This window comes from Sus scrofa, chromosome 17 (assembly GCF_054392235.1).
Source record: "Sus scrofa isolate SSC_HxYL_T2T_F1_AM1 chromosome 17, Sscrofa_HxYL_maternal_Yorkshire_Landrace_v2.0, whole genome shotgun sequence".
In the NCBI taxonomy this organism is placed as follows: domain Eukaryota; kingdom Metazoa; phylum Chordata; class Mammalia; order Artiodactyla; family Suidae; genus Sus; species Sus scrofa.
The window spans coordinates 43,705,529-43,732,293 of record NC_139399.1 but is presented as its reverse complement, the minus strand read 5'-3'; the positions used below and the strand labels follow the sequence as shown (position 1 = coordinate 43,732,293).

Below are 26,765 nucleotides of genomic sequence, written 5' to 3'. Positions count from 1 at the left end.
CAACACGGGCAGCTAATGCCGAGAACAGCAATGACTCATGTTAGTGAGCCGGGTGCCAGCCACTGTGCTAGGCGTCACCCCAAACTGAAATGAACGTATTGTGACCCCCATTTTACAGAAAAGGAATCTGCCCGAAGCTACTGAGTGGCAGGGCAGTAATGCAAACTGCCAACTGCCAAGCTCAGATTCTCCCCACTCTGCTATCCTTTCCCATGTTTATCATAATAACAAAGTTATCCACTGTGATAAAGAGAAAAAACAAATCATTCTGCTCTCAGATCTACAACCCACTCTTCCTACAGCCCACTTTTAAATAATACTATCAGGGGGAGACCAAAATGATTTTTCTGCCAGCCTCAAAGACCCGCAAGGAACTTCAGGAGGAAGAGTCCTGTGCGGTGCGCCTGCCCTCGCGGCCTAGTCACAGCTCTCCTCCTTACCTGTGAGGAAGCTCGGCAGCTGTCCCTGGGATTAGCAAGAGGCCGACTCTGAGATTCCGTAGAACAGGAGGCATTAGAAGACGTTTCATCGAGAGAAACTGGAAGAGAGGGAAATAAAGGTTAGTCCCTAGCGACTGCTTATGGCTCCAGGCCCATCTCGTCAAGGGTACTTACCATCATTTTCACCACTCACAGTACTGGCTTCATTAGACCCACAGCTCTCCACATCAGCTGTGTCCTCTGGCTCCTCTCCCTCCACTGCAGCCGGACTGCGAGACCACTGCAGGGCATCCTTCTGTGACAGCAAGGCACAACTCAGGTGAGCAAAACCCTACAAATCCTATAAGCACAGTAGTCATTCCTAAATGTGTATTGCCTAGAGGAGAGGGATTCAGAATACCAATTAAATTCCTATACCTTTCTAATTGACCTCTTTTTCAGAACTGCTTTCCATACATACATCAAGGAAGTTAGACATAATTTTGCATCTAATCATTCATTAAAAGCATCTGGGGTGCCTCCTATAAACTACACCATGCTAGTTCCTGGGTGGAGGAAGGTATAAGGAGGGGAATCAGGAGCTCAAATAAGTAGGGAAGAAAATCCAATCTATAACAATACAAAGCACAGTAGTAGAAATATACAGAGAGCTGTGGCAGCCCAGAACAAGGAGCATCTAACTCATCAAGTTGGAAGAAAGAGGGCACGGAGGTACAGAAAGTGAGTAAGGACCAGGGAGGTAAGGTTTCTGAGGGAATGTGTTGCTTGAGCTGAGTTTTAAAGGAAGTTAGCTAGTAGGCAGGTAGGTTGGCAGTGGGGAGGAGCAGGGAGTTCCAGGTAATGGGATAAGCTAGTGTGGAAAAACATTTCAAACTCAAAGTAACCAGAGATTTCAGTATGTGTGTAAGAAACTGGATACGCGAGAAGGAGAGAGAGATAGCAAGAGGGCTGACGATATCATGACACTGTGCTGAGGGATTAAACTGTGATTGCTTTGGAGTCTCTGAAGGATATCAATTAGGATAATGATCTGAGTTTTAGGAATTTCATTCTGTTAACCACAGGAAGTCGGGGCAGGAAGAAGAGTTTCACTCTGTCAGAAAAAATGAAGATCTAAAAAAAGAAAGTGATGAAGATCTAAACTAATGTAAGGTGGTGAAAACAAGGCTAGAGTGTAGAAGAGAGCTCCACTCCAAAATGCATCTCTTAACAAACACTTCTTCCAACAGGTTTTGTTGTGGAGGCTCAAAATTAAACTACCCGTTCCCCAGGAAAACTCAGGGGCTACCTCAAAATCAGAAGGAGTATGAATGAGTACTGGGGGATGGAGAGAGGTGCAGCAGAGAAAGGCTGGGGCGGGGGTGTCATGTTCTTTGAATAAAATGTGTGAAAAAGAGTAGGTAAGATCACAATTCTACTAATTAAAAATACACCAGAAATTTATAAGGGAAATCCACAAAATTCTAACTCATGAAGTTCACGGGCCACTAGGAGTCCCCTTTTATCTGTAGTTTCTTTCACTTTCCACAATCAACTATGATTAGAAAATACTAAACGGGAAACAGCAGAAATACCCCGTAAGTTTCAAAGTGCACACTGTTCTGAGTATCACGATAAAATCTCAAGCTGTCCAGTTCCAACCTTCCTGGGATGAGGACCAACTCTTTGCTCTAGGACTCAGTATTTTAATTTTATTACAAAGACATTTTACACTGAAAAAAAAATTTTTTTAATTAATAGGTAATGAAACCAGAATATAAAAAATGCTATAAAAGCTAACACTGGAATATGTGAATGTGAACACTGTAAATGGCAGGATAGCATTAATGCTCAATTCCCCACGTGTGAGAACTGTATTGTGCTCATGTGCAGGAATGTTCTTGGATCGATGTATATCCCTTGTGTCCTTTCCCTTTTTTTTTTTAAATTAAGGTATAATTTACAAAGAGTGAAATGTATACCATCTGATTAGTTTTGACAAATACACACCAAGATAGAGAACAGATCTAACACTCCTAGCAGTTCCCATGTGCCCCTTCCTAGTCCACCCCACTCTACGCTGCCCCTTCCAGCCCACTGAGACAATGACTGCTCTGGTTTCTAACACCAAAAGTAGTTCTGCCTATTCCTGTTCTACGTGTAAATGGAATCACACAGGATGTACTCTTTTGTGTCTGGCTTCTTTCACTCAGTGGAATGTTTAGGAGGGTCGTCCATGTTGCTGCCTACATCAACAGTTCATGACTTGTTTTCACAGAAGAGCATACCAACGATCTGTTCATCTATTCTTCTGCTGAAGGTATGTGAGTTATTTCCAGATTTGGGCTATCACGAACAAAGCTACTCTGAGCATTTTTGTACAGAGTTTTTCCTCGACATGTTTTCATTTTCATAGGTAAATATCTAAGAGAACTTCCGGGATACAGGATGGAGGAATGTTCAACTTCATTTAAAAACAAAAATCCCAAGACGCCAAAGATTTACAATCCCAACAGCACTGTATGAGTCCTAGGTGCTCCACATCCTCACCAACATTTGGTGTTGTCAGTCTTATTTCAGCCATTCTAAAGCAGTACTTCATTATGGTTTTAATTTTCATTTTCCTGATAATTAAAGGTACTGAATACATTTTAATGTGCTTATTGGCCACTGTCATATCTTCCCTTTTGAAGTCATTTGTTCAAGTGTTTAACTTCTTTTTTTTCTTTTCTTTTTAGGGCCAAAACCATGGCATATGGAAGTTCTCAGGCTAAGCGGTGAATCAGAGCTACAGCCACAGGCCTACACCACAGCCATGTCAATGTCACATCCAAGCCGTGTCTGTGACCTACACCACAGCTCATGGCAATGCCAGATCCTTAACCCACTGAGTGAGGCCAGGGATCAAACCTGTGTCCTCATGGATCCTAGTCGGGTTCATTAACCGCTGAGCCACAAAGGGAACTCCCTCATTTTTCAATTAAGTTATTATTACTATTATTTTAACTATGGGTATGCATTACTTCTACAAATACATTTTAAACACTTTTATTTTGAGATAATTTCAAATTTAAAGAAAAGCTGTAAGAATAAAAATAGTACAAAGAACACCTATGTAATTTTTACCCATGTTCACCTATTAACACAAATAAATGTTTTTAAAATACATAAAGCATATTAGTTTGGCAAGGCAACTGTAAGAGGCTAGTGATGCAGGGAAAAAAAGCAATCAGCATTAATAACTAAACCCAGATAAAATACTTTCCCGTAAGTCAAATGTTTTGAAAAATAAAAGACACCGTAAATACAAGCTCCAAATAAGAATAAAACAGTAAAGTTTAAACCAATTAAGTTTAAACCATTCAGGATTAGGTTCTCAACTAAAAAACCATAAAGTAAATCTCATGCATGCCTTTCCTTTCTTTATGGGTCTGACAAATCACTTCTGAACAAGAAATGTATGTATACTCTCTTAGGGTAGGCTGATCTGAGGGCTTTTTAATGCAAATTATTAAAAATTAAGTCATATTTTTGACCGTTCAACAGTATACCAAAGTTCCTGACCAAAGCATTAAAAAAAAGGTTAGAAGAAACCAAAATGTCATAATTTCCAAACAAGTATAATTAATTACATTGATCTAAGAGACTCTGACCTAGTAAGAAATTCAGCAAGATTTTAAGATTCAAAACACATTAACATGGAGTTCCTGTTGTGTGGCAGCAGAAACGAATCTGTCTGGGAACCATGAGGTTGCGGATTCAATCCCTGGCCTTGCTCAGTGGGTTAAGGATCCAGCGCTGCCGTGAGCTGTGGTATAGGTTGCAGATGCGGCTCGAATCTGGTATTGCTGTGGTATAGGCCAGCAGTTGTAGCTCTGATTTGACCCCTAGCCTGGGAACCTCCATATGCCGAGAGTACAGCTCTAAAAAACAAAAAAACAAAAACAAAACAAAAAAACACATTAACACAACATCAGCAGTAACACCACCAATTAGAAAATGTACGGGAATTCCTTAGTGGTCAAGATTTGGCCTGGTTTGAGAACTAAGATCCCATACCAAGCTACTGCATGCCAAGGAAGGGAGGGAGGAAGAGAGAAAGAAAACAAAAGAGGAAGGAAGGAAGGAAGGAAGGAGGGAAACCTAACTTATAACAACAAAGAATATGTTACTCTGGGATAAAGTTCACAAAAGAAGTAAAACCATTTCATGAAGAAAACAAAGCTTATCAAGAAAGGTTTAAGAAGTTCCCGTTGTGGGCAGTGGTTAACGAATCCGACTAGGAACCATGAGGTTGCGGGTTCGGTCCCTGCCCTTGCTCAGTGGGTTAAGGATCTGGGGTTGCCGTGAGCTGTGGTGTAGGTTGCAGACGCGGCTCGGATCCCGTGTTGCTGTGGCTCTGGCGTAGGCCAGTGGCTACAGCTCCGACTGGACCCCTAGCCTGGGAACCTCCATATGCCACGGGATTGGCCCAAAGAAATAGCAAAAAGACAGACAAAAAAAAAAAAAAAGAAAGGTTTAAAACCTAAATAAATGGAGAGCTACACCATGTTCTTGGTTAAGACTCAATACTGTAAAGATGTTAATTCTCCACAAATTGATTTGCAGATTCAATGAAATTCCAGTAAAACTCTTAACCGGATTTTTTGGCCATGCACACAGCATGTGAAAGTTCCCAGGCCAGGGATCAAACTGTGCCACAGCAACAACCTGAGCCACTGCAGTGACAATGCTGGATCCTTAACCCACTGTGCCACAAGGGAACTCTTCTACTAGTTTTTGTTTTTGTTTTTAATAGAGCTTGACTCTACAGGGATAAGCAATAGACTACAAATAGCCAAGACACTCTCAAAGAAGAACAAGATGGAAAAACCCTCTTTCGTTCTGTTTTTATATATAAAGCTCTAGTAATTAAATGAGTAGATCAGCAGTGGACAGAGGGAGGGGAGAATAGGAAATGACTGCTGAAGGGTTTCTTTTAGAAGCAATGGAAATGTTCTTGAATATTACGGTGATGGTTGTATGAGTTTATGAATATACTAAAAGCCACTGAATTGTACACTTTAAATGGATAAACTATATGGTCTGTGAGTTATAGCCCAATAAACCTAGATAAAAAACTGCTTACTAAATTTTACTGACAGACTCTGAAAACACGAATGATATTAATCAAAATTTGTAAAAAGCCACATAAAAAAGACATTAAAGTATACAGAAAGTTTATAGCTCCAAAGTTAAAATTCATCTTTAGACAACGGTTTGTTGATGTTTTAACTCTGTTATGTGAATCCTAAAGAAAAATGAAAAAACCAGTAAACACAACCTCTGTGTATGCTTGGGAAAAGGTTTTATACATTTTAAAAATACTCAATATAAAAAGAAAGTTCTTTTTATTCTTTTATTTTAGGGACGCACCTAAATATGAAAGGTTCCCAGGTTAGGGGTCTAATCAGAGCTATAGCCACCAGTCAATGCCACAGCCACAGCAACGCAGGATCCGAGCTGTGTCTGCGACCTACACCACAGCTCACGGCTACACTGGATCCTTAACCCACTGAGCAAGGCCAGAGATCAAACCTGAAACCTCATGGATACTACTTAGATTCATAAAAAGAAAGTTCTATTGAATTTGAAATCCATTTGCATTATCACAAGCAATTTCAATATTATAGCTGTCAAAGAAAGAAAAGCAAGAGCTGTTATTTTAAAAATGAACAAACTCTTGGAATACAGCTTTGAGAGAAGAAACTGAGATCTCATTAATAACAAAAAAGAAGTTTCCATCAACCAGAAATAAATTCTCATCTGTGATTGGTCACCCACATCTGCAAACAGTTTCTAGTTGATGGTGACCACCACAATCCCGCCTCTGAAACCCCTGGGCCTAGATGTTTTAGAATTCAGCATTTCTTCAATTTCAGAATGGCAATATGCCATATATTACCACCACCAGCAGCCCATAATCAAATACATTAATATTTTTTGAATTAACATGTATGTATATACCAAGTGAAATAAACAGGTTTAAAGTAACCTTGTCAGGGAGTTCCTGTCGTGGCTCAGTGGTTAACGAATCTGACTAGGAACCATGAGGTTGCGGCTTTGTTCCCTGACCTCGCTCAGTGGGTTAAGGATCTGGCAATGCCGTGAGCTGTGGTGTAGGTCACAGATGCGGCTCGGATCCCTTGTTGCTGTGGCTGTGGCGTAGGCCAGCGGCTATAGCTCTGATTGGACCCCTAGCCTGGGAACCTCCATATGCCGCAGGAGCGGCCCAAGAAATAGCAAAAAAATAAAATAAAATAATAAAATAAAGTAACCTTGTCAGTCTAGATCAGTTTTGCCACCAAATGATTTTAGACAAATCAGGATTTACTGCCAAATGATTTAGGAAAAATTTTTCAGTTCTCAAAATATTTTGGATTTCAATATTGTTAAGGGATTGCTGGACCATTTAAAAAGCATATGTATTTCCCAATAAAATTTTTGAAAAGACTTGGAAGTTTTATTTTTTTTTTTTTCTTTTTGTCTTCCTGCCTTTTCTAGGGCTGCTCCCGTGGCATATAGAGGTTCCCAAGACTAGGGGTCTAAATCGGAGCTGTACTGCCGGCCTACGCCAGAGCCACAGCAACAAGGGATCCCAGCCACATCTGCGACCTACCTACACAACTCATAGCACTGCCGGATCTAACCCACTGAGTGAGGCCAGGGATTGGACCTGCAACCTCATGGTTCCTAGTCGGATTTGTTAACCACTGAGCCATAACGGGAACTCCTGGAAGTTTTATAATTCTACTTTTCTCATCACAGGTACATAACACAGGAAGAAAGTGTAATGAAATATTTCTAAGCCCCCCAGATCACCTCCAATCACCTCCAATTTACCCATTAAAAGGTAAGCAAGTAGTCTCCTAGAAAGAGTCTCACACATCTGCATACAGAGACCACAAAAATAAAATAATGATTATTACAGCAGTTTTACTATCACAGTTTATAATAGTGAAAAACTGGGGAAAGGTGAAAAATCGAAAATTCTATAATGGGGACTGGATAAATAATATATTGATATGATACACTATTAAATGACAGGTAAAAGGAATAAAAAATACATCTACATAAACAAACTACACATTGCTTCTTCTTTTAAGGGCCACACCCACAGCATATGGAAGTTCCCAGGCTAGGGGTCGAATCAGAGCTGTAGCTGCTAGCCTATGCCAGAGCCACAGCAATGCAGGATCCAAGCCGCATCTGCAACCTACACCACAGCTCACGGCAACGCTGGATCCTTAACCCACTAAGCGAGGCCAAGGATCAAACCCACAACCTCATGGTTACTAGTCGGATTCCTTTCTACTGCACCACAATGGGATCTTCCCAAACTACACATTCTTCATGGATACATATGAGTAGGAAGGATGCACATTAAATTAACGGCAGTGGTTGGCTGCTACTGGGAAGAACAAGGGCCATAAGCCTGGACAGCAAGTAGAGTACAAGGGGAGGGTCTGGTGTGGAAGTCAAAGACATTTCCCACTTTCTCTGCACAAAGGCTGCAGCTTCCATTTAAACATGGCAAAATGAACAGACAAAACATTCTTTGCAAAACTTGCGAAGCCTCATCAGAATGGCTGCATTAAAACTAAGGTTTAAACCTACAGAGGAAAAACTCACAAAGCACAAGCCAGTCATACAGTAAAACTGGGATTAAGAGCTACTAGGAACCACCGCAGACAGAGCTGAGGTATGGGAATGAAAAGAGGGGGATGGGCTAGAAGTCTGAACAAGAAGTTAGACCCCTTAGACCTCTGGGACCGCAAACAGGCCATGCCCATCTCTAGCTCCAAAAGAAAAGAGAAGATTTACATTCTGACTGGACTAAACCAGAGAGGTTCTGAAATAGAAGACACTAGCTCTAGGAGTGTGGAGGGTGTGAAGTGCCACACTCTATAAACAGAAGTAATAAGTCAAAGATCATGTACAAAATGTTAACACCATCAGCTTTTTCCTCGAACTCAGCTCCCCAAGCTCTCCAAACAGCAGTAGCCTTACAACCCCCACCTGCTCTCAACTACCTGGTAAGAGATGGATTCCTCCTCCTTCCTAAGAGAAAATATCTTCAAAGTACAGACAATTGGAGGATTGCAAAAAAACATTCAGGTCCCCCCTCAATCACAGCCAACGAGCAGTGCCCACAAGCACAGAATCTGTCAGTTCTCACCATGAATGACGTATCAAAAACCCTCAAATAAGTAGGCACTACTGTTACATGAAGGAAAGCAACCAAAATAAACAGAGGAACTGAAAGGAAACTGAGATAATGAATATTTATTTGTTATCAAAGAGACAGTTCAAAAACAAGAACAGAATGCTATTTTAAAAAATAAAAGAATATCAGGGAGTTCCCGTCGTGGCGCAGTGGTTAACGAATCCAACTAGGAACCATGAGGTTGCGGGTTCGGTCCCTGCCCTTGCTCAGTGGGTTAACCATCCCGCGTTGCCTTGAGCTGTGGTGTAGGTTGCAGACGTGGCTCAGATCCTGCATTGCTGTGGCTCTGGCGTAGGCTGGTGGCTACAGCTCCAATTCGACCCCTAGCCTGGGAACCTCCATATGCCGCGGGAGCAGCCCAAGAAATGGCAAAAAGACAAAAATAAATAAATAAATAAATAAAAGAATATCAGAGAATGCGAGCAACTTGCTACTAATTAAAAATGAGATACAGGAGTTCCCACTGTGGCTCAGCAGTAACACACCTGACTAGTATCCATTAGCATGTGGGTTTGATCCCTGGCCTTGCTCAGCGGGTTAAGTAAGGATTCAGCGTTGTTGTGAGCTGTGGTGTAGGCTGCAGACCCAGCTTGGGTCTGGTGTTGCTGTGGCTTTGGTGTAGGCTGGCAGCTGCCGCTACAATTTGACCCCTAGACTGGGAACTACCATACATATGCCATAGGATCGGCCCTAAAAAAAAAAAAAAAAAAAAAAAAAAAAAAAGAGCACAAGAGACAGAGAGAGACACCCCCCCCAAAAAAACCAAACCAAAAACACAACAATAACAAATAGGTGAATTCCCAGACTCAAAAGAAAATAAGGCTACATCAAAAAAAGTCCTACTGGAGTTCCTGTTGTGGTTCAGTGGGTTAAGAACCCAAAACAGTATGTATGAGGATGTAGCTTCGATCCCTAGCATAGTTCAGGGGGTTAAGGATCTGGCATTACCACAAACTGTGGTGTAGATCACAGATGGGGCTGTGGTGTACACCTGCAGTTGCAGCTCCAATTCTTCCCCCTAGCCCAGGAACTTCCATGTACCACAGGTGGGGCTGTTTATAAAAAAAAAAAAAAAAAAAAAAAGTTCTACATGCAACAAAAGGAAATTCCAGAAAGAGAAAACAGAAAAAGACAGGAAGTTTTCCCCAAATTAAAAGACCTGAATTGCCCAGCATAATGAATGAAAAAGACCCATTATGCAGCACCACACCATGAAATTTGAAAATACAGGTCTGAAAAAAAAAAGAGATCCTAAAATCTTCTGGTCAGAGAGAACATATCACATGACAAAGAAATCAGAATGCCATCATGCTGCCTCTCAAGAGCAATTCTGGAAAATATAAGAGTAACACCTTTTGGAATTCTGAATCAAACCAATAATCTAGTATGGAACACAACAAAAAGACATGCATGGTCTCAAATAATTTACCTCCTATGCACCCATTCTCAGGAAGCAACTGGAGAATGTGTATTACATGAACAAACTACACAAAGGACGCTTGCATGATGAGATACAGGGAAGAAGGGCTACATAATACAGGAGAAAGGAGATGAAAATTCCTAAGGTGAGAATGAAGGAAAATCCCAGGAAAACAGCAATATGTCTGTCAGAGAGGGTAAAACCAAATTGTCCCAGTGTGTCTGGGACTTTTCTCATTTCAGCACTGAAAGTCCTGCACCCCAGGAAATCTCTCAATCCTGGGCAAACCAGGATGACTGGCCGCCCTATAAACAGTCCATAATGAACAGGAGAAAGGACAGCTATAGAACCAACCTTTAGAAAGAAGAATGAAACCGATGTGCCTGACCATGTCTAGAGGATTTAAAAAAAAAAAAGGGTTCCCATTGAGGTGCAGAGGAAAAGAATCCGACTAGGAACCGTGAGGTTTCAGGTTCCATCCCTGGCCTCACTCAGGGGGTTAAGGATCTGGCATTGCCTTGAGCTGCGGTACAGGCTGACAGCTGTAGCTCCAATTTGGCCCCTAGCCTAGGAACCTCCATATGCCATGGGCCCTAAAAACAACAACAACAACAAGAGGATTTTATAGCTAATAATAGCATTAGACTTGATCTTTTCTGTTTGTAATCCATTTTGTTTTTCATTCTTCAGCTTTATTAAAGTAAATGTGAAACATGGTTATAAAAGTCAAAATTATCTAAAGTTTATATTCAAGAGAATATAAACTGCCTCCTTTATCCCTTTCTTCCCCCTCCCCCAACAACCCCCCCTTTCCACTCCATTCCTACCTGGTTAGATAACCAATCTCATTGGTTTCCAGTTTATTCTTCTTATACAAATGATAATACCAACTCTGAACTTCCCCGTCATCCTTAGAAAGTGTATACTGTACACAACAAAGTGCAAAATACTTTTCACTCTTCCATTTTATAAATATCATTCCTTGGTCTCTTCTTAGCTGCATAATACTCCATGATGCAGATGTACAGAAGGTTATTTATGCAACCACTTTCCCATGCGCCAGCATTTACACTTTTAACATTTTACAAACAGAAACACCACTGCCTCGAATAACCTTGTGAATCTGCACTTTTTATTACTGAAAGTGTATCTTCAGAGTAAATTCCTGAAGTGGAAATGATGGGTCAAAAGTGTTAATGTAATTTTGTTAACAGCCAAATTCCCCTCAAAAAAGTTGTCTGGTTTGTGCTCCTAACAGCAAAGTATGACAGTGCATTTTCCCACAGCCTTGAAAACAGAAAATACTGTGATACTTTTGAGCCAAGGTGAGAATTCCACAACTCTCAAACATAGATAGCATTTTAACTATGTGCACCTGGGCTAAAGAAATAAAATGAACTACCAACATACACCGAGCTCTAGTTAGATTGGTTTTTCACAGTGGGACAGGTTGGCAATTCTGAAACTATTAAATGTTTATTCTAGAACTGAACAAATAAGAAGATATAAAGTAGGGAGCCAAACCTAAGCTTAAGAACCAAAAATGTAAAGCTTCCAGAGTTAAGAATCCAACTGCAATGTCTCGGGTCACTGCAGAGGCATAAGCTCAATGCCCTGCCAGGAGCAATGGGTTAAAGGACACAGTGTTGCCCCAACCGCCTGGCCCAGAATTCCAAATGCTGTGGCTGTAGCCATAAAAAATAAAAAATAAAACAAAACAAACCCAATTTTATACATATGCAAAGCTTCTATAGAAGAAAAAAAAATATTCACTGGATAGAAACAGATTTCTAAAAACACTAACTATATACTTTAAAAAATTTGATGGAGTTCCCGTCGTGGTGCAGTGGTTAACGAATCCGACTGGGAACCATGAGGTTGGTTGCGGGTTAGATCCCTGCCCTTGCTCAGTGGGTTAAGGATCCAGCATTGCCGTGAGCTGTGGTGTAGGTTGCAGATGCGGCTTGGATCCCATGTTGCTGTGGCTCTGGCGTAGGCCGGTGGCTACAGCTCCGATTGGACCCCTAGCCTGGGAACCTCCATATGCCATGAGAGCGGCCCAAGAAATGGCAAAAAGACAAAAAAAAAAAAAAAAAAAAAAAAAAATTGATAAAATGGACTTGCTCAAAACTGAAAATTTCTAATCAAAGACAGCTTAATAAAATGAAAAGGCAGCCTACAGAACAGGAAATATATTTGCAATACATACATCTGACAAAGGACTTGTATCCAGAGTACATTAAAAAAACCTCTATAAATGAAACCAAAAAGACTATATCTAAAAAATACTACTTAAAAAAAAAAGAGGAGGGGGGAGGGCTGCTAGCTTCTTCCCCCAAACTAGTGTGTTTTTCCATTACGTGTGTATACAAGAAAGGTGGGGAGAGGAGCCCCAGTGGCTTCGAGTAGAATGTCAGAGCCTGAGTGGGGAACAGGTGTCCACAGCTGGGGCCAGCATGGTGTGGGAGTCAGAGCTCATGAGGGGCAAAATTCTCAAACAAGAAATGACAAGGGGCAGGGTAGCAAAGCCCAAGGTAGGTGTGGAGGGCTATTAAATGAGGCAGCAGCCTGGAGTGGGGCATCAGAGCTTGAGCAGATGAGGCCTTCAACCACGGGGGCCATCATCGCAGAGGGTGCTGGAGTTCAAGAGGGGTCAAAAGGGCATGTTCACGAAGGAAGGGCAGCAACAGTGATGGGAGAGCAGAGTAGTTATATAAGAGATTGGGAAGATCATTAGAGGTAACAGGAAAACTAGGAGTCAGATTTATTACTGCGGGAGAAGGAAGTTAACAGAAATTGAAAGGGAGAAAAGTACAACGAACCCTCTGGGCTTGCATTAAAATTTGTTATTGGAGTTCCTGTTGTGACGCAACAGGAATAAATCCGACTAGGAACCATGAGGTTGTGGGTTTGATCCCTGGCCTCACTCAGTGGGTGGAGGATCCGGCACTGCTGTGAGCTGTGGTGTAGGTCGCAGATGAGGCTCGGATCCGGCATTGCTGTGGCTGTGGTGTAGGCCAGCAGCTGTAGCTCTGAGTGGACCCCTAGCCTGGGAACCTCCATATGCCGTGGGCACAGCCCTAAAAAGACAAAAAAAAAAAAAAGTTATTAGAGTAAACTTAGTTTTTAATAAATATATTTATTTACTTACTTATTTTGCTTTTTAGGGCCACACGTGTGGCATACAGACACTCCCAGGGTAAGAGCTGAATCAGAGCCGTCGCTGCCGGCCTATGCCACAGCCCATAGCAATGCTCCCACTGAGCAAGGCCGGGGATAGAACCCACATCCTCATGGATACTAGCAGGGTTCCTTACCACTAAACCACAATGGGTACTCCAGTTTTTAATATATTTAGATAAAGCTAGACATAAATATAGTCGTAAGTGCTTATATGTATCTAAGTGCATGTATGTATATAAATACATTCAAATTCACATACATACATGTATATGTATATACACTCAAATATTGCTTAGCTGCTTCCCGCTGGGAGAACTGAGGTCAACAACACCCTAACAACAGTATGTACATCTAGAACCTACATCTTGACTTCTAAATATCGCTACGTATTAAAAGCACCAGGGCTCTGTGGAGAAATCCTAATAATAAGGGCTAAAGCAGGGAAAGTACACAGTGAGCCCAGATCATCTTTTGCCAGAAAGGTGATAGTACTACAAGAATGATGGGAATATGTCAAAGGGACAGACAAGCCAGAATAATAAGATTATGACTAACAAATCAGGGACATGTAATAATAAATTATAACCCACTGAATAAAACAGAAAACTATGATTTCATACAGATATAAACAAACAAAAATTTAGAAGAATGGAATAGCAAAGAGCTTCAAAGCTCCTCCTGCGAAATAATTAAAAGGGGGAAAAATGGAGTTCCCATCATGGCTCAGCGGAAATTAATCTGACTAGTATCCATTAAGATGTAGGTTCAATCCCTGGCATCGCTCAGTGCGTTAAGGATCTGGTGTTGCTGTGGGCTATGGTGTAGGCTGCAGACATGGCCTGGATTTGACGTTGCTGTGCCTGGGGTGTAGGCCAGCGGCTACAGCTTCGGTTTGGCCCTATAGCCTGGAACCTCCATATGCTGAGGGTGTGATCCTAAAAAAAAAAAAAAGATACAAAAAAGGGGCAGAGTCTCATGATGATGAAGTCTGGCAGTTGCTCCTTAACTAAGTGATAAGTAGACATCATTAGTACCAGAACAAGTTGAAATAATGAGCCACCTGAGCCTTCTCTGATATTCCTAGCAAAGATGCATAAATTAAATCACAAGAAAACCCAAAATGAACATTTTATGAAACAATCTTCCAAAGAGTCAAGGTCATCAAAGTCAAGGAAACAATGAAGGTCTGTTCTAGAATGAAGGAGACTGAAGACTTACAGCAACTACAGACAACATGTAATTCTGAACTAGATCCTTTAGCCATTAAAGGACATTACAGGGACAATTAGCAAAACCTTTTTTTTTTTTTTTTGCTTTTTAGGGCTATACCTGTGGCATAGGGAAGTTCCTAGGCAGCTGCCAGCCTACACCACAACCACAGCAACATGGGATGCAATCCATGTCAGCGACCTATACCACAGGTCACAGCAATGCCAGGGATCAAATCCACATCATCATGGACACCAGTCCTGCTCATTACTGCTGAGCCATGATGGGAACTCCAGCAAAACCTTTTTGGAATCTGAAGCCTGGATGCTAAAAATGACCTGATATAACTTCAAAACACTTTAATACACAATTAACATAAGATGACAGAAATGGCCAGAAAATCACATGAAAAGGTAGTCATCACCATTTATCAAGAAAAATACAGACAAAAAAAAAAAAAAGGAGTTCCCGTCATAGCGCAGTGGTTAACGAATCTGACTGAGAACCACGCGAGAACCATGCGGTTGCGGGTTCGATCCCTGGACTTGCTCAGTGGGTTAAGGATCCAGCGGTGCCGTGAGCTGTGGTGTAGGTCGAAGACACGGCTCGGATCCCACATTGCTGTGGTTCTGGTGCAGGCCAGCAGCTACAGCTCTGATTTGACCCCTAGCCTGGGAACCTCCATATGCCGCGGGAGCGGCCCAAGAAATGGCAAAAAGACAAAAAAACAAATTAAAACTGGAGTTTAGGTCATGGCTCAGTGGTTAATGAATCTGACTAGGAACCATGAGGTTTCGGGTTCAATCCCTGGCCTCGCTCAGTGGGTTAAGAATCCGGCATTGCTGTGAGCTGTGGTGTAGGTCGAAGTCGAGGCTCAGATGCCTCTTGGCTGTGGCTGTGGCTGGCAGTTACAGCTCCTATAGACCCCTAGCCTGGGAGCCTCCATATGCCACGAGTGAGGCCGTAGAAAAGACCAAAAAATAAAAAAAAAATAAAAAAAAAAATAAAACAATGATATGTATTAAAAATATATCTACTAAAATGAAGAATAATTTTTGACAAAATCCAACACATATTCGTGATAAAAAAAAAGAAACTTCCAGTAAACTAGGAACAGAAAGAGAATATCCTCAACTTGATAAAGAACATCTATAAACTATCTGGAGCTAAATTATCATACTAATGGTAAAAGACTGAATACTTTCCTACTAAGACAAGGCAAGGATGGGAAGAAAGTAAGGATATCACACTGACCATCAGAAAAATCAATCAAGAAAGGAAACAAAACACAGAAATATATAAAACTGACCATATTCGCAGATGACATGATAGTCTACATAAAAGATCCCAAGGAATCTAAAGGAGAAACTCCTAGGACAAGTGAGTTTATCAAGTTCACAAGATAGAGGTGAACATTTTAAAAAAAAGGAGCTTCCATGGTGGATTAGCAATAATGAACCCAACTAGTATCCACCTATGAAGATTCAGGTTTGATCTCTGGCCTCGCTCCATGGGTTAAGGATCTGGCGTTGGCATGAGCTGTGGTACAAGTCAAAGACGTGGCTCAGATATGGCATTGCTGTGTCATATGGTAGCAGCTTCAGCTCCGATGTGACCCCAGCCTGGGAACTTCCATATGCTGTGGGTGAGGCCCTAAAAAGGAAAAAAAAAAAAAAATATATATATATATATATATACACACACACACACACACACATCTATATTTGTATCAGGAGTTCCCAATGTGGCACAATGGGATCAGCAGCATTTCTGGAGTGCCAGGACACAGGTTCAATCCCTAGCCTGGCACAGTGGGTTAAGGATGAGGCATGGTCACAACTGGGGCTGGGATCTGATCCCTGGCCTGGGAACTCCATATGCAATGGGTAACCAAAAAAAAAAAAGAAGAAAGAAAGAAAGAAAAGAAACGAAACAAGGGAGTTCTGATTGTGGCGTAGCAGAAACGAAGCAGACTAGTATCCATGAGGATGCCAGTTCGATCCCTGGCCTTGCTTAGTGGGTCAGGGATCCAGTGTCACCATGAGCTGTGGTACAGGTCACAGATACAGCTCAGATCCCACATTGCTGTGGCTATGGCTGGCAGCTACAGCTCCGATTCAACCCCTAGCCTGGGAATTTCCATATACCAAAGGTGTGGCCCCAAAAAAGCAAAAACAAAACTAAAACCCCTCAATACTGTATATACTAACAATCAACAATTAGAAACCAAAATAACATTTACAGTAACTTCTCCAGAAATTAAAATATTAAGGTATAAATTTAATAAAACATGTACAGACTCTGTATGCTAAAAACCAAAGAATGCTGATGAAAATATCAAAAACAAGGCCAGCAGCTGCATGGTATGGAGGGGGCTGTCAGTCACCCTCACCCCCCTGGCTGCCCCAAACACCTCTCAGCAGCAGCTCTCCAGTGGAGGCACTCCAGCCCTCCACACCAGCATACACAGCCAGCTCCCACTACCAGGCTTGGGGGAGGAGACAAGACGGTGGAATAAAAGGACTTGAGCTCAACTCCTACCATGAAAATACCAAAACCACAACTAACTGCTGGACAAATATTGACAAAAGAAATAATTCACATCCAAAGACAAAGAAGCCATGAGACGGCAGGAGGGGCACTTTCAATGATATAATCATATCCCATACCCACTGGGTGGGCAACCCAAAAAATGGAAAATAATTGTATCACAGAGGTTCTCCCACAGAAGAGTTCTGGGCCCCATGGCAGGCTCCCCAGCCTGAGGGTCTGGAACTGGGAGGAGGAACCACCAGACTATTTGGCTTTAAGGCCACCAGGGCTTGAGCACAGGAGCTCCACAGAACTAGCGGAAACACTCGGCAAGCAGTGACTCCATAGGAGACTAGTCTAGACCTACCTGCAGGTCTTGGAGGGTCTCCTGGGGAGGTAGGGGTCAACTGTGGCTCACTGTGGGGGCAAGGACACTGGTGGTAGAGGACCCAACGAATACTCAGTGTGAGAGCTCCTGGAGGTGGCCATTTTGGTGCAGAGACATGGCCCTACCCAACAGCCTGCAGGCTTGAATGCTGGTATGACTCAGGCCAAACAACCAACAGAATGGGAACACAGCCCCAACCATCAGCAGACAGGCTCCTGAAAGTCCTCCTGAACCCACAGCCACCTCTAAACACAACCCTGAACACAGCCCTGCCTACCAGATGGGCAATACCCAGCTCCACTCACCAGTGGACAGGCAACATTCCCTCCACAGGAAGCCTGCACAAGCCCCTAGACCAACCTCACCCACAAGTGGACAGACACCAGAAGCAAGAGGAACTATGATCCTGCAGTCTGTGGGACAGAGACCACAAATACAGAAAGTTAGGAAAATGAGAGGGTAGAGGAATATGTTCCAGACAAAGGAACACAATAAAACCCCAGAAAAACAACTAATTGTAGTGGAGATAGGCAACCTACTTGAAAAAGAATTCAGAATAAGTAAAGATGATTCAAGATCTTGGAAAAAGAATGGAGCTACAGACTGGGAAGATATAAGAATGTTTAACAAAGAGCTAGAAGGTTTAAAAAACAAAAAGAGATGAACAATACAGTAACTGAAATAAAAAATACACTCAAAGGAATCAATAGCAGAATATCTGAGGAGACCAAAGAATGAATAAGCAGACTGGAAGACAGATCAATGGAAACCACTGCTGCAGAACAAAGAAAAATAAATGAAAAGAAATGAAGACAGTCTCAGAGGTCTCTGGGACATTAAAAGCACCAGCATTTGTGGCCCACATGTGGTCTATCCTGGAGAATGCTCCATGTGCACTTGAGAATAATGGGTATTCTGCTGCTTTGGGAAGAAATGTTCTAAAAACATCAATTAAGTCCATCTAGTCTAATGTGTCATTTAAGGCCTGTGTTTCCTTATTGATTTTCTGTCTGGATGATCTGTCCATTGATGTAAGCACTGTATTAAAATACTCAATTATTGGAGTTCCCGTCGTGGCGCAGTGGTTAACGAATCCGACTAGGAACCATGAGGTTGCGGGTTCGGTCCCTGCTCTTGCTCAGTGGGTTAACGAGCCGGCGTTGCCGTGAGCTGTGGTGTAGGCTGCAGACGCGGCTCAGATCTTGCGTTGCTGTGGCTCTGGTGCAGGCCGGTGGCTACGGCTCCGATTCAACCCCTAGCCTGGAAACCTCCATATGCCACGGGAGCGGCCCAAGAAATAGCAAAAAGACAAAAATAAATAAATAAATAAATAAAATAAAATAAAATAAAATACTCAATTATTATTGTTACTGTTGACTATTCCTTCAATGGTTGTTAGCATTTGCCTTATATACTGAGGTGCTTCTATGTTGGTACATGTATGTTTACAATTGCTATATCTTTTTCTATTAAACCCCTTGATCATTATGTAGTGTCCTTCTTTGCCTCTTGAAACAAGTCTTTATTTTAAAGAACTTCCATAGGCCATTGTCCTAACAAGACAAAAATAAAAATAAATAAATAAGAACTTCCAATGAAGGTGCAGGACCAGAGAAAAAGAAACCTTCCAACAGGTATGACTTTCAACAAAGATCAGATTCTACTAAACATTTAGAGAAGAGTTAGGAGTTTTCGTGGTAGCTCAGCAAGTCAAGAACCCGACTAGTATCCATAAGAATGCAGGGTTGATCCTTGGCCTTGTTCAGTGGGTTAATGATCTGGCGTTGCCACAAGCCTGAGGCATAGTTCACAGATGTGGCTTGGATCTGGTGTTGCCAAGGCAAAGAGAAGAGTTAATACCTATCCTTGGAAAATGATGCCATAAAACTGCAGAGGAAGCAACATGCTCAAACTCATTCCATGAGGCCACCATTACCCTGATACCACAATCAGACAAAGATACCAAAAAAAAAAAAAAAAGAAGAAAAGAAAAATAACGTGGTTAATATCACTGATGAACATAGATGCAAAAATCCTCAAAAAGGGAGTTCCCACTGTGTCTCAGCAGGTTATGAACCAGCTGTCCAATTAGTATCCATGAGGATGTGGGTTTGATCTCTGCCTGGCCTTGCTCAGTGGGCCTTGCCCAGTGGGTTAAAGATCCAGCATTGCCATGAGCTGTGGTGTAGGTCACAGTTGCGGCTCAGATCCTGTGCTGCTGTGGCTGTGACTGGCAGCTGCAGCTCCGATTCAATCCCTAGCTTGGGAACTGCCATATGCTGCAGGTAAAACCCTAAAAAAAAAGCCAAAAAACAAAACCCTCAACAAAATACTTGCAGACTGAATCCAATAATACATTAAAAGGATCACAAACCATGATCAAGTGGGATCTATCTCACGGATGCAAGAATTTTCCAATATCCACAAACCAATCAATGTGATACACCATGTTAACAAAGTGAAGAATAAAAACCATGTTATCATCTCAACAGATGCAGAAAAAGCTTCTGACAAAATTCAAAACCCATTTATAATAAAAACTTTCCAGAAAGTGAGCACAGAGGGAAACTACCTCAACATAATAAAGACCATATATGACAAACCCACAGCCAACATCATACTCAATGGTGAAAAGCTAAAAGCATTTTCTCTAAGACCAGGAACAAGACAAGGATGTCCACTCTTGTCACTTTTATTCAACATAGTTTTGGAAGTCCTAGCATCAGAGAAGAAAAACTAAAAGGAATCCAAACTGGAAGAGAAGTAAAACTGTCGCCGTCTGCAGCCGACATACCATACATAGAAAATCCTAAAGATGTTACTAGAAAACTACTAGGACTAATGCTAATCAATTAATTTGGTAAAGTTGCAGGATACAAAATTAATACACAGAAATCTGTTGCATATCTATACACTAACAATGATAGATCAGAAAGAGAAACTAATGAAACAATCCTATGTACCACCGCACCAAAAAGAATATAATACCTAGGAATAAACCTACTAAATAAAGAGGCAAAAGACCTGTTCTCTGAAAACTATAAGGCACTGATAAAAGAAACTAAAGATGACACAAAATAAATGGAAAGATAATATTATGGTCTTGGACTGAAAGAATCAATATTGTCTAAATGACTGTATTACTCAAAGTTAATCTACAGATTCAGTGCAATCCCTATCAAATTACCGATAGCATTTTTCAGAGAATTAGAGCAAAAAATTTTCTAACTTGTATGGAAACACAAAAGACCCCAACTAAGAGTTCCCACTGTGGCACAATGGGTTAACAATCCGACTGCAGCGGCTCAGGTTACTATTCAGGCCTGGTGCAGTGGGTCAAAGGATCCAGCGATGCCACTGCAGGTGCATGCAGAATATCTCAATAGACATTTCTCCAAAGAAGACATACAGATGGCCAAAAGGTACACGAAAAAATGCTTAACATCAATAACTGTTAGAGAAATGCAAATCAAAAAAACTACAATAAGTTATCACCTCACTCAGGTCAGAATGGCCATCAACAAAAAGACTACAAATAATAAATGCTGTAAAGGGTGTGAAGAAAAAGAAAGCTTCCAACAAATTCAAAAAGATACACGCACCCCAATGTTCACTGCAGCACTATTTACAATAGCCTAGACCTAAAAGCAACCTAAATGTCCATCAACAGATAAGTGGATAAAGAAGATGTGATACACCCATACACACACACACCCCTTACGATGGAGTATTACTCAGCCATAAAAAATGAATGAAACAATGCCATTTGCAGCAATAAGGATGAACCTAGAAATTATCATACTAAGTGAAGAAAGCCAGACAAAGAAGACAAATGTATGATATTGCTTATATGTGGAGTTTAAAAAAAAAAAAATGGAGATCAGCCCTCCAGTTGTGGGTCAGTGGGTTAAGAACTCAACGTTGTCTCTGTGAGACTGGGTCTGATTCCTGGCCTCACTCAGTCAGTTAAAGAACTGGCATAGCCACAGCTGCAGCGTAAGTGCAGATGCAGTTCAGATCTGGTGTTGCTGTGGCTGTGATACAAGCAACCGCTGCAGCTCCAATTTGACCCCTACCTCAGGAACTTCCATATGTCACAGATGTAGCCATAAAAAGAAAAAAAAAAATACAGACGAACTTATTTACAAAACAGAAACAGACCTAAATACACAGAAAACAAATTTATGACTACCAAGGGGGAAGGGGAGGAGGGATAAATGAGGACTTTGGGATTAACATATACATACTACCATATATAAAACAGATAACCAGCAAGGACCGTCTGTATAGCACAAGGAACTCTACTCAATATTCTGTAATATCCTGCACAGGAAAAGAATCGGAAAAAGAATGGATATAAGTATATGTATAACTGAATCATTTTGCTGTACACCTGAAACACAATACTGTAAATCAATCATACTCCAATATAAAATAAAAATTAAATTTAAAAATATATCAAAAATCTAAGTAAATGAAAAGTGATACCATCCACAGACTGGAAGACTCAATATAGCTAAGATGTCAATTCTCCCCAATCTATTAGGTTAATATATTTACTACTAAAATCTTAACAAAGGAAGTTGCCTTCATGGCCCAGAGATTAACAATTCCAACTAGGATCCATGAGGATTCGGATTTGATCCCTGGCCTTGCTCAGTGGGTTAAGGATCTGGAGTTGCCATGAACTGTGGTGTAGGTCTCAGACGTGGCTCGGATCACACGTTGCTGTGGCTGTGGCATAGGCTGCCAGCTGTAGCTCTGATTAGACCCCTAGCCTGGGAATCTCCATACGCCATGAGTGCGGTCCTAAAAAAGTATAAATTAATAAATAAGTAAATTAATTAAATCTTAACAAAAAATTTCGTAGGTATTATTTAAGGCAGTTCTACATGGAAAGGCAAAGATACTAGAATAGGTAAAACAATTTTGAAAAAGAATAAAGCTGGAGGAATCACATCACCTAATTTCACAACTTATCATACAGCTATACAATGGTAATCAAGATAACAGAGGACGAGATCAGAAGCAGAACCTTTTACAAAATATGGCCAACTGATTTTTTTTTTTTTTTTTTTTACAGAGGTGTAAAAGAAATTTAATAGAGAAAGGATAGCCTTTACAAACAAATTGTGTTAGAATAACTGGCCATTCTCAAAGGCGAAAAAAAAAGCTCCTTCATATAACCTTACACTTAAAAAATTAACTCAAAAGAAATCATAGACCTATATGTAAAATATAAAACATTCAGAAGACAACATAGGAGAAAAATTATGTACCATGTAGAGTTAGACAAAAAGTTCTCAACATGATGCACACAAACACCAAAACAAAAAACAAAAAAACAAAAAACTATAAATTAAATATAGTGGAGTTCCCACTGTAGCTCAGTGGAAATGGATCTGAGCAGTATCCAGGAGGACGAAGGTACGATCCCTGGCCTTGCTCAGTGGGCTAAGGATTTGGTGTTGTCAGGAGCTGTGGTGTAGCTTGCAGACGAGGTTCTGATCTGGCATTGCTGTGGCTGTGGCACAGGCCAACGGCTACAGCTTTGGTTTGACCCCTACCTGGGAACCTCCATATACCATGGCTACGGCCCTTATGAGACCAAAAAAAAAAAAAAACACCTAACAATTTCCTCAAGATTTAAAATTGGAGTTCCCATTGTGGCGCAGTGGAAACAATCTGACTGGTATCCATGAGAATTCGGGTTTGACCCCTGGCCTCGCTCAGTGGGTCGGGGATACAGCACTGCCGTGAGCTGTGGTGTAAATCACGGATGAGGCTTGGATTCTGCATTGCTATGGCCATGGCATAGGCCAGCAGTTGCAGCTCCAATTCGACCCCTAGCCTGGGAACCTCCATATGCTACACATGTGGCTCCAAAAAGCAAAAAATTAAAAAATAAAAAAGATTTAAAACTTTTTCTGTGTAAAAGATACTCCACTCCTACAAAATGAAAAGATAAGCCACACACTGGGAAAAAATATTTGCAAATCATATATTCAATAAATAATTTCAATCTAGAACATTTTACATGCAATAATAAGAAAATATTCCAATTAGAAGTTAGACAAGGAGTTCCCATCTTGGCACAGCAGAAACAAATCCAACTAGGAACCATGAGGTTGCGGGTTCGATCTCTGGCCTTGCCCAGTGGGTTAAGGATCCAGCGTTGCCATGAGCTGTGGTGAAGGCTGCAGACACGGCTCGGATCTGGCATTGCTGTGGCTGAGGATGGCAGCAACAGCCCCAATTAGATCCCTAGCTTGGAAACCTCCATAAGCCATGGGTTCAGCCCTAAAAGACAAAAAAAAAAAGTTGGGCAAAAGACTTGAACATAAAAAAATACACCAAAAAATATTCAAATGGAATATAAGTACATGGGAAGATATTCAACATTAACTAATCCTTAGGGAAATGCAAATTAATTTAGGCCTTATGAGATTCTACTATGTCGTAAGCTGTGATATAGGTCGCAGACGCAGCTCAGATACCATGTTGCTGTTGCTGTGGTGCAGGCCAGCAGCTATTGTTCCAATTAGACCCCCAGGCCTGGGAACCTCCATGTGCCACGAGTGTGGCCCTAAAAGACAAAAGACAAAAAAAAAAACAAAAACAAAAAAACAACTAAGATTAATACAAAAATATTCAGAACCCCAAAATTCACAATGCCTGTCATCCAATAAGAAATTATTAGGAATGCTAAGAATTAGAAGAACTCGGCCCATAATGACATGAAAATAAATAGAAGCAAACCCCAAAGTGAAACATGGTAGAACTACTGAAGATACAAAAAGTTATTATAAGTAAACTGTGAAGATACTGTGGTTCAGTTCCCACCACAATAAAGTAATTATCACAAAAAGCAAGTCAAACTAAGTTTTTGGTTTTCCAACACATATAAATTACATTTACGCTACACTGTAGTCTATTAAACTGTGCCATAGCATATGTCAAAAAAAGTACATACTGTAATTTTAAAAAACTTTATTGCTAACATACACTAATCCATCATCTGAGCCTTCAAGTGAGTCCTAATCTTTTTGCTAGTGGAGGGTCTTACCTTGATGCTGATGGCTACTGACTGGTCAGGACAGTAGTTGCTGAAGACTGTGGGGCCATCGCAACTTAAGACAATTAAGTTGGCCGTATCAAATGATTCTTCCTTTCATGAACAAGTTCCCCACAGCAGGTAATGCTATTTTATAGCATGCAGAACTTCTTTCAAAACCAATGTCAATCCTCTAAAACACTGTCACTGTTTTATAGATTGTTTATGTAATATTCTAAATCCTTTGTTGTCATCTCAACAATCTTCACAGCATATTTTCAAGGAGTAGACTCCATCTCAAGAAACCACTCATCCATAAGACGCAAACCCTCATCTGTTAAGTTTATCATGAGATTATAGCAATTTAGGCTCCGCTTCTAATTCTAGTTCTCTTGCTATTTCTACCACATCTGCAGGTTCTTCCTCCACTAAAGTCTTGAATCCTTCAAGGTCATTCATGAGGGTTGGAACTATCTTCTTCAAACCTCCTGTTAATGTTGGTAATCTGATACCTTCCCATGAATCACAAATGTTCTTAATGACATCTGGAATGGTGAATCCTTTCCAGAAGGTTTTCAATTTACTTTGTCCAGATCTATCAGAGAAATCACACTCTCTATGGCATCTACGGCCTTATGAAAGGTACTTCTTAAATAGTTACAGCACAAAGTCAAAACGACTCTTTGATCCATGGCTGCAGAAACGATGCTGTGCTAGCAGGCATGAAAACACTAATCCTACTGTCCATCTCCATCAGAGCTCCTGGGTGACCAGGTGCACTGTCAATAAGCAGTAATATTTTGAAAGCTATCTTTTTTTCTGAGCAGTAGGTCTCAAGTATGGGCTTAAAATATTCAATAAACCATGTTATAAACAGAAGTGCTATCATCCAGGCTTTGTTGCGGCATTTCTAGAGGACAGGCAGAGTAGATTTAGCATACTTCTTTAGGGCCCAGGATTTTCCGAATGGTAAATGAGCATTGGCTTCAACTTAAAGTCACCAGCTACATTAGCTCCTAACAAGAGAGTAAGCCTGTCCTTTGAAGCCAGGCACTGACTTTACCTCTCTACCTACCAAAGTCCTAGATGATGTCTTCTTCCAGTCAAAGGCTGTTTCATCTACACTGAAAATCAGTTTATTGTAGCCACCTTCATTACTTAACTAGATCTAGAACTTGCTGCAAGCCTCTACATCAGCATTTGAGGCTCCGCCTTGCACTTTTATGTTATGGAGATGGCTTTTTTCCTTAAACCTCATAAACCAACCTCTGCTAGCTTCAGACTTATCTTCTGCAGCTTCCTCACCTTTCTCAGTCTTTGCAGAGCTGAACAGAGCCTTGCTCTGAATGAGGCTTTAGCTTAAGGAAATGTTATGGCTGATTTGATCTTCAAACTTCCTCCATATAACCAATAAGGCTCTTTTACTTTTTTATCATTCCTGTGTGCACTGGAGTAGCACTTTAAATTTGCTTTAAGAACTTTCTTTTGCATTTGCAACTTGGCTAATTATTTGGTGGGGGGTGGGGGGGGCTAGCTTTTGGTCTATCTCAGCCTTTGACATACCTTCTTCACTAAGCTTAATCACTTCCGGTTTTTGATTTAAAGTGAGAAACATGCAACTCTTCCTTTCACTTGACACTTAGAGGCCACTACAGGACTATTAACTGGTCAAATTTCAATATGGTTATGTCTCAGGAAATAGGGAGGCCTGAGGAGGAGAGAGATGGAGGAGTGGCTAGTCGGTGGAATAGCCAGAACACACACAACACTTATCAATTAAGTTTGCTATCTTAGGAGCTCCCACTGTGGTGTAATAGCATCGGTGGTCTCTTGGGAGCCGATGGAATGTGGGTTCAACACCTGGCACAGTGGGTTAGGGATCTGGCGTCGCTGCAGCTTCGACTTAGGTCACAACTGTGGCTCCGATCCCTGGCCTGGGAGCTCCATATGCCACAGGGGGGCCAAAAATGACAAAAAAAAAAAAGTTTGCTATCTTATATGGGAAGAGTTCATGGAACCTCCAAACAATTAACAGTAACATCAAAGATCACTGATCACAGACTCCCGTAACAAATATAATAGTAATGAGAGAGTTTAAAATATTTTGAGAATTACCAAAATGTGATACAGAGACGTGATGAGCAAATGCTATTGGAAAAATGCTGTCAACTGACTTGCTTGGATGCTGTGTTGCCAAAAATCTTCAATTTGTTTGGAAAAAAAAAAAAAAAGGCAATCTCTGCAAAGCACCATAAAGCAACGTGCAAGGTATACCTGTATAACTACATTTCATG

General features: G+C 41.1%; 1 protein-coding gene and 1 long non-coding RNA gene across 4 annotated transcripts in view; both read right to left on the bottom strand.

Moving 5' to 3' along the window:
- Positions 1–26,765, bottom strand: part of ASXL1 (ASXL transcriptional regulator 1) — an 81,358-nt gene that overhangs the window by 10,376 nt on the left and 44,217 nt on the right. For all 3 annotated transcript variants that reach the window (XM_085003533.1, XM_085003532.1, XM_085003531.1), the window contains 2 exons: positions 615–735; positions 441–538 (listed from right to left, as the gene is read on the bottom strand). In XM_085003533.1, the coding sequence (XP_084859659.1) occupies positions 441–538; positions 615–735 (219 nt within the window). The remainder of the gene's footprint in view (positions 1–440; positions 539–614; positions 736–26,765) is intronic.
- Positions 3,157–12,135, bottom strand: LOC146395256 (uncharacterized). Its single transcript, XR_014832163.1, has 2 exons — positions 7,173–12,135; positions 3,157–6,528 (listed from the first exon to the last, which is right to left on the bottom strand). It is a non-coding gene; the product is annotated as an uncharacterized LOC146395256 (long non-coding RNA).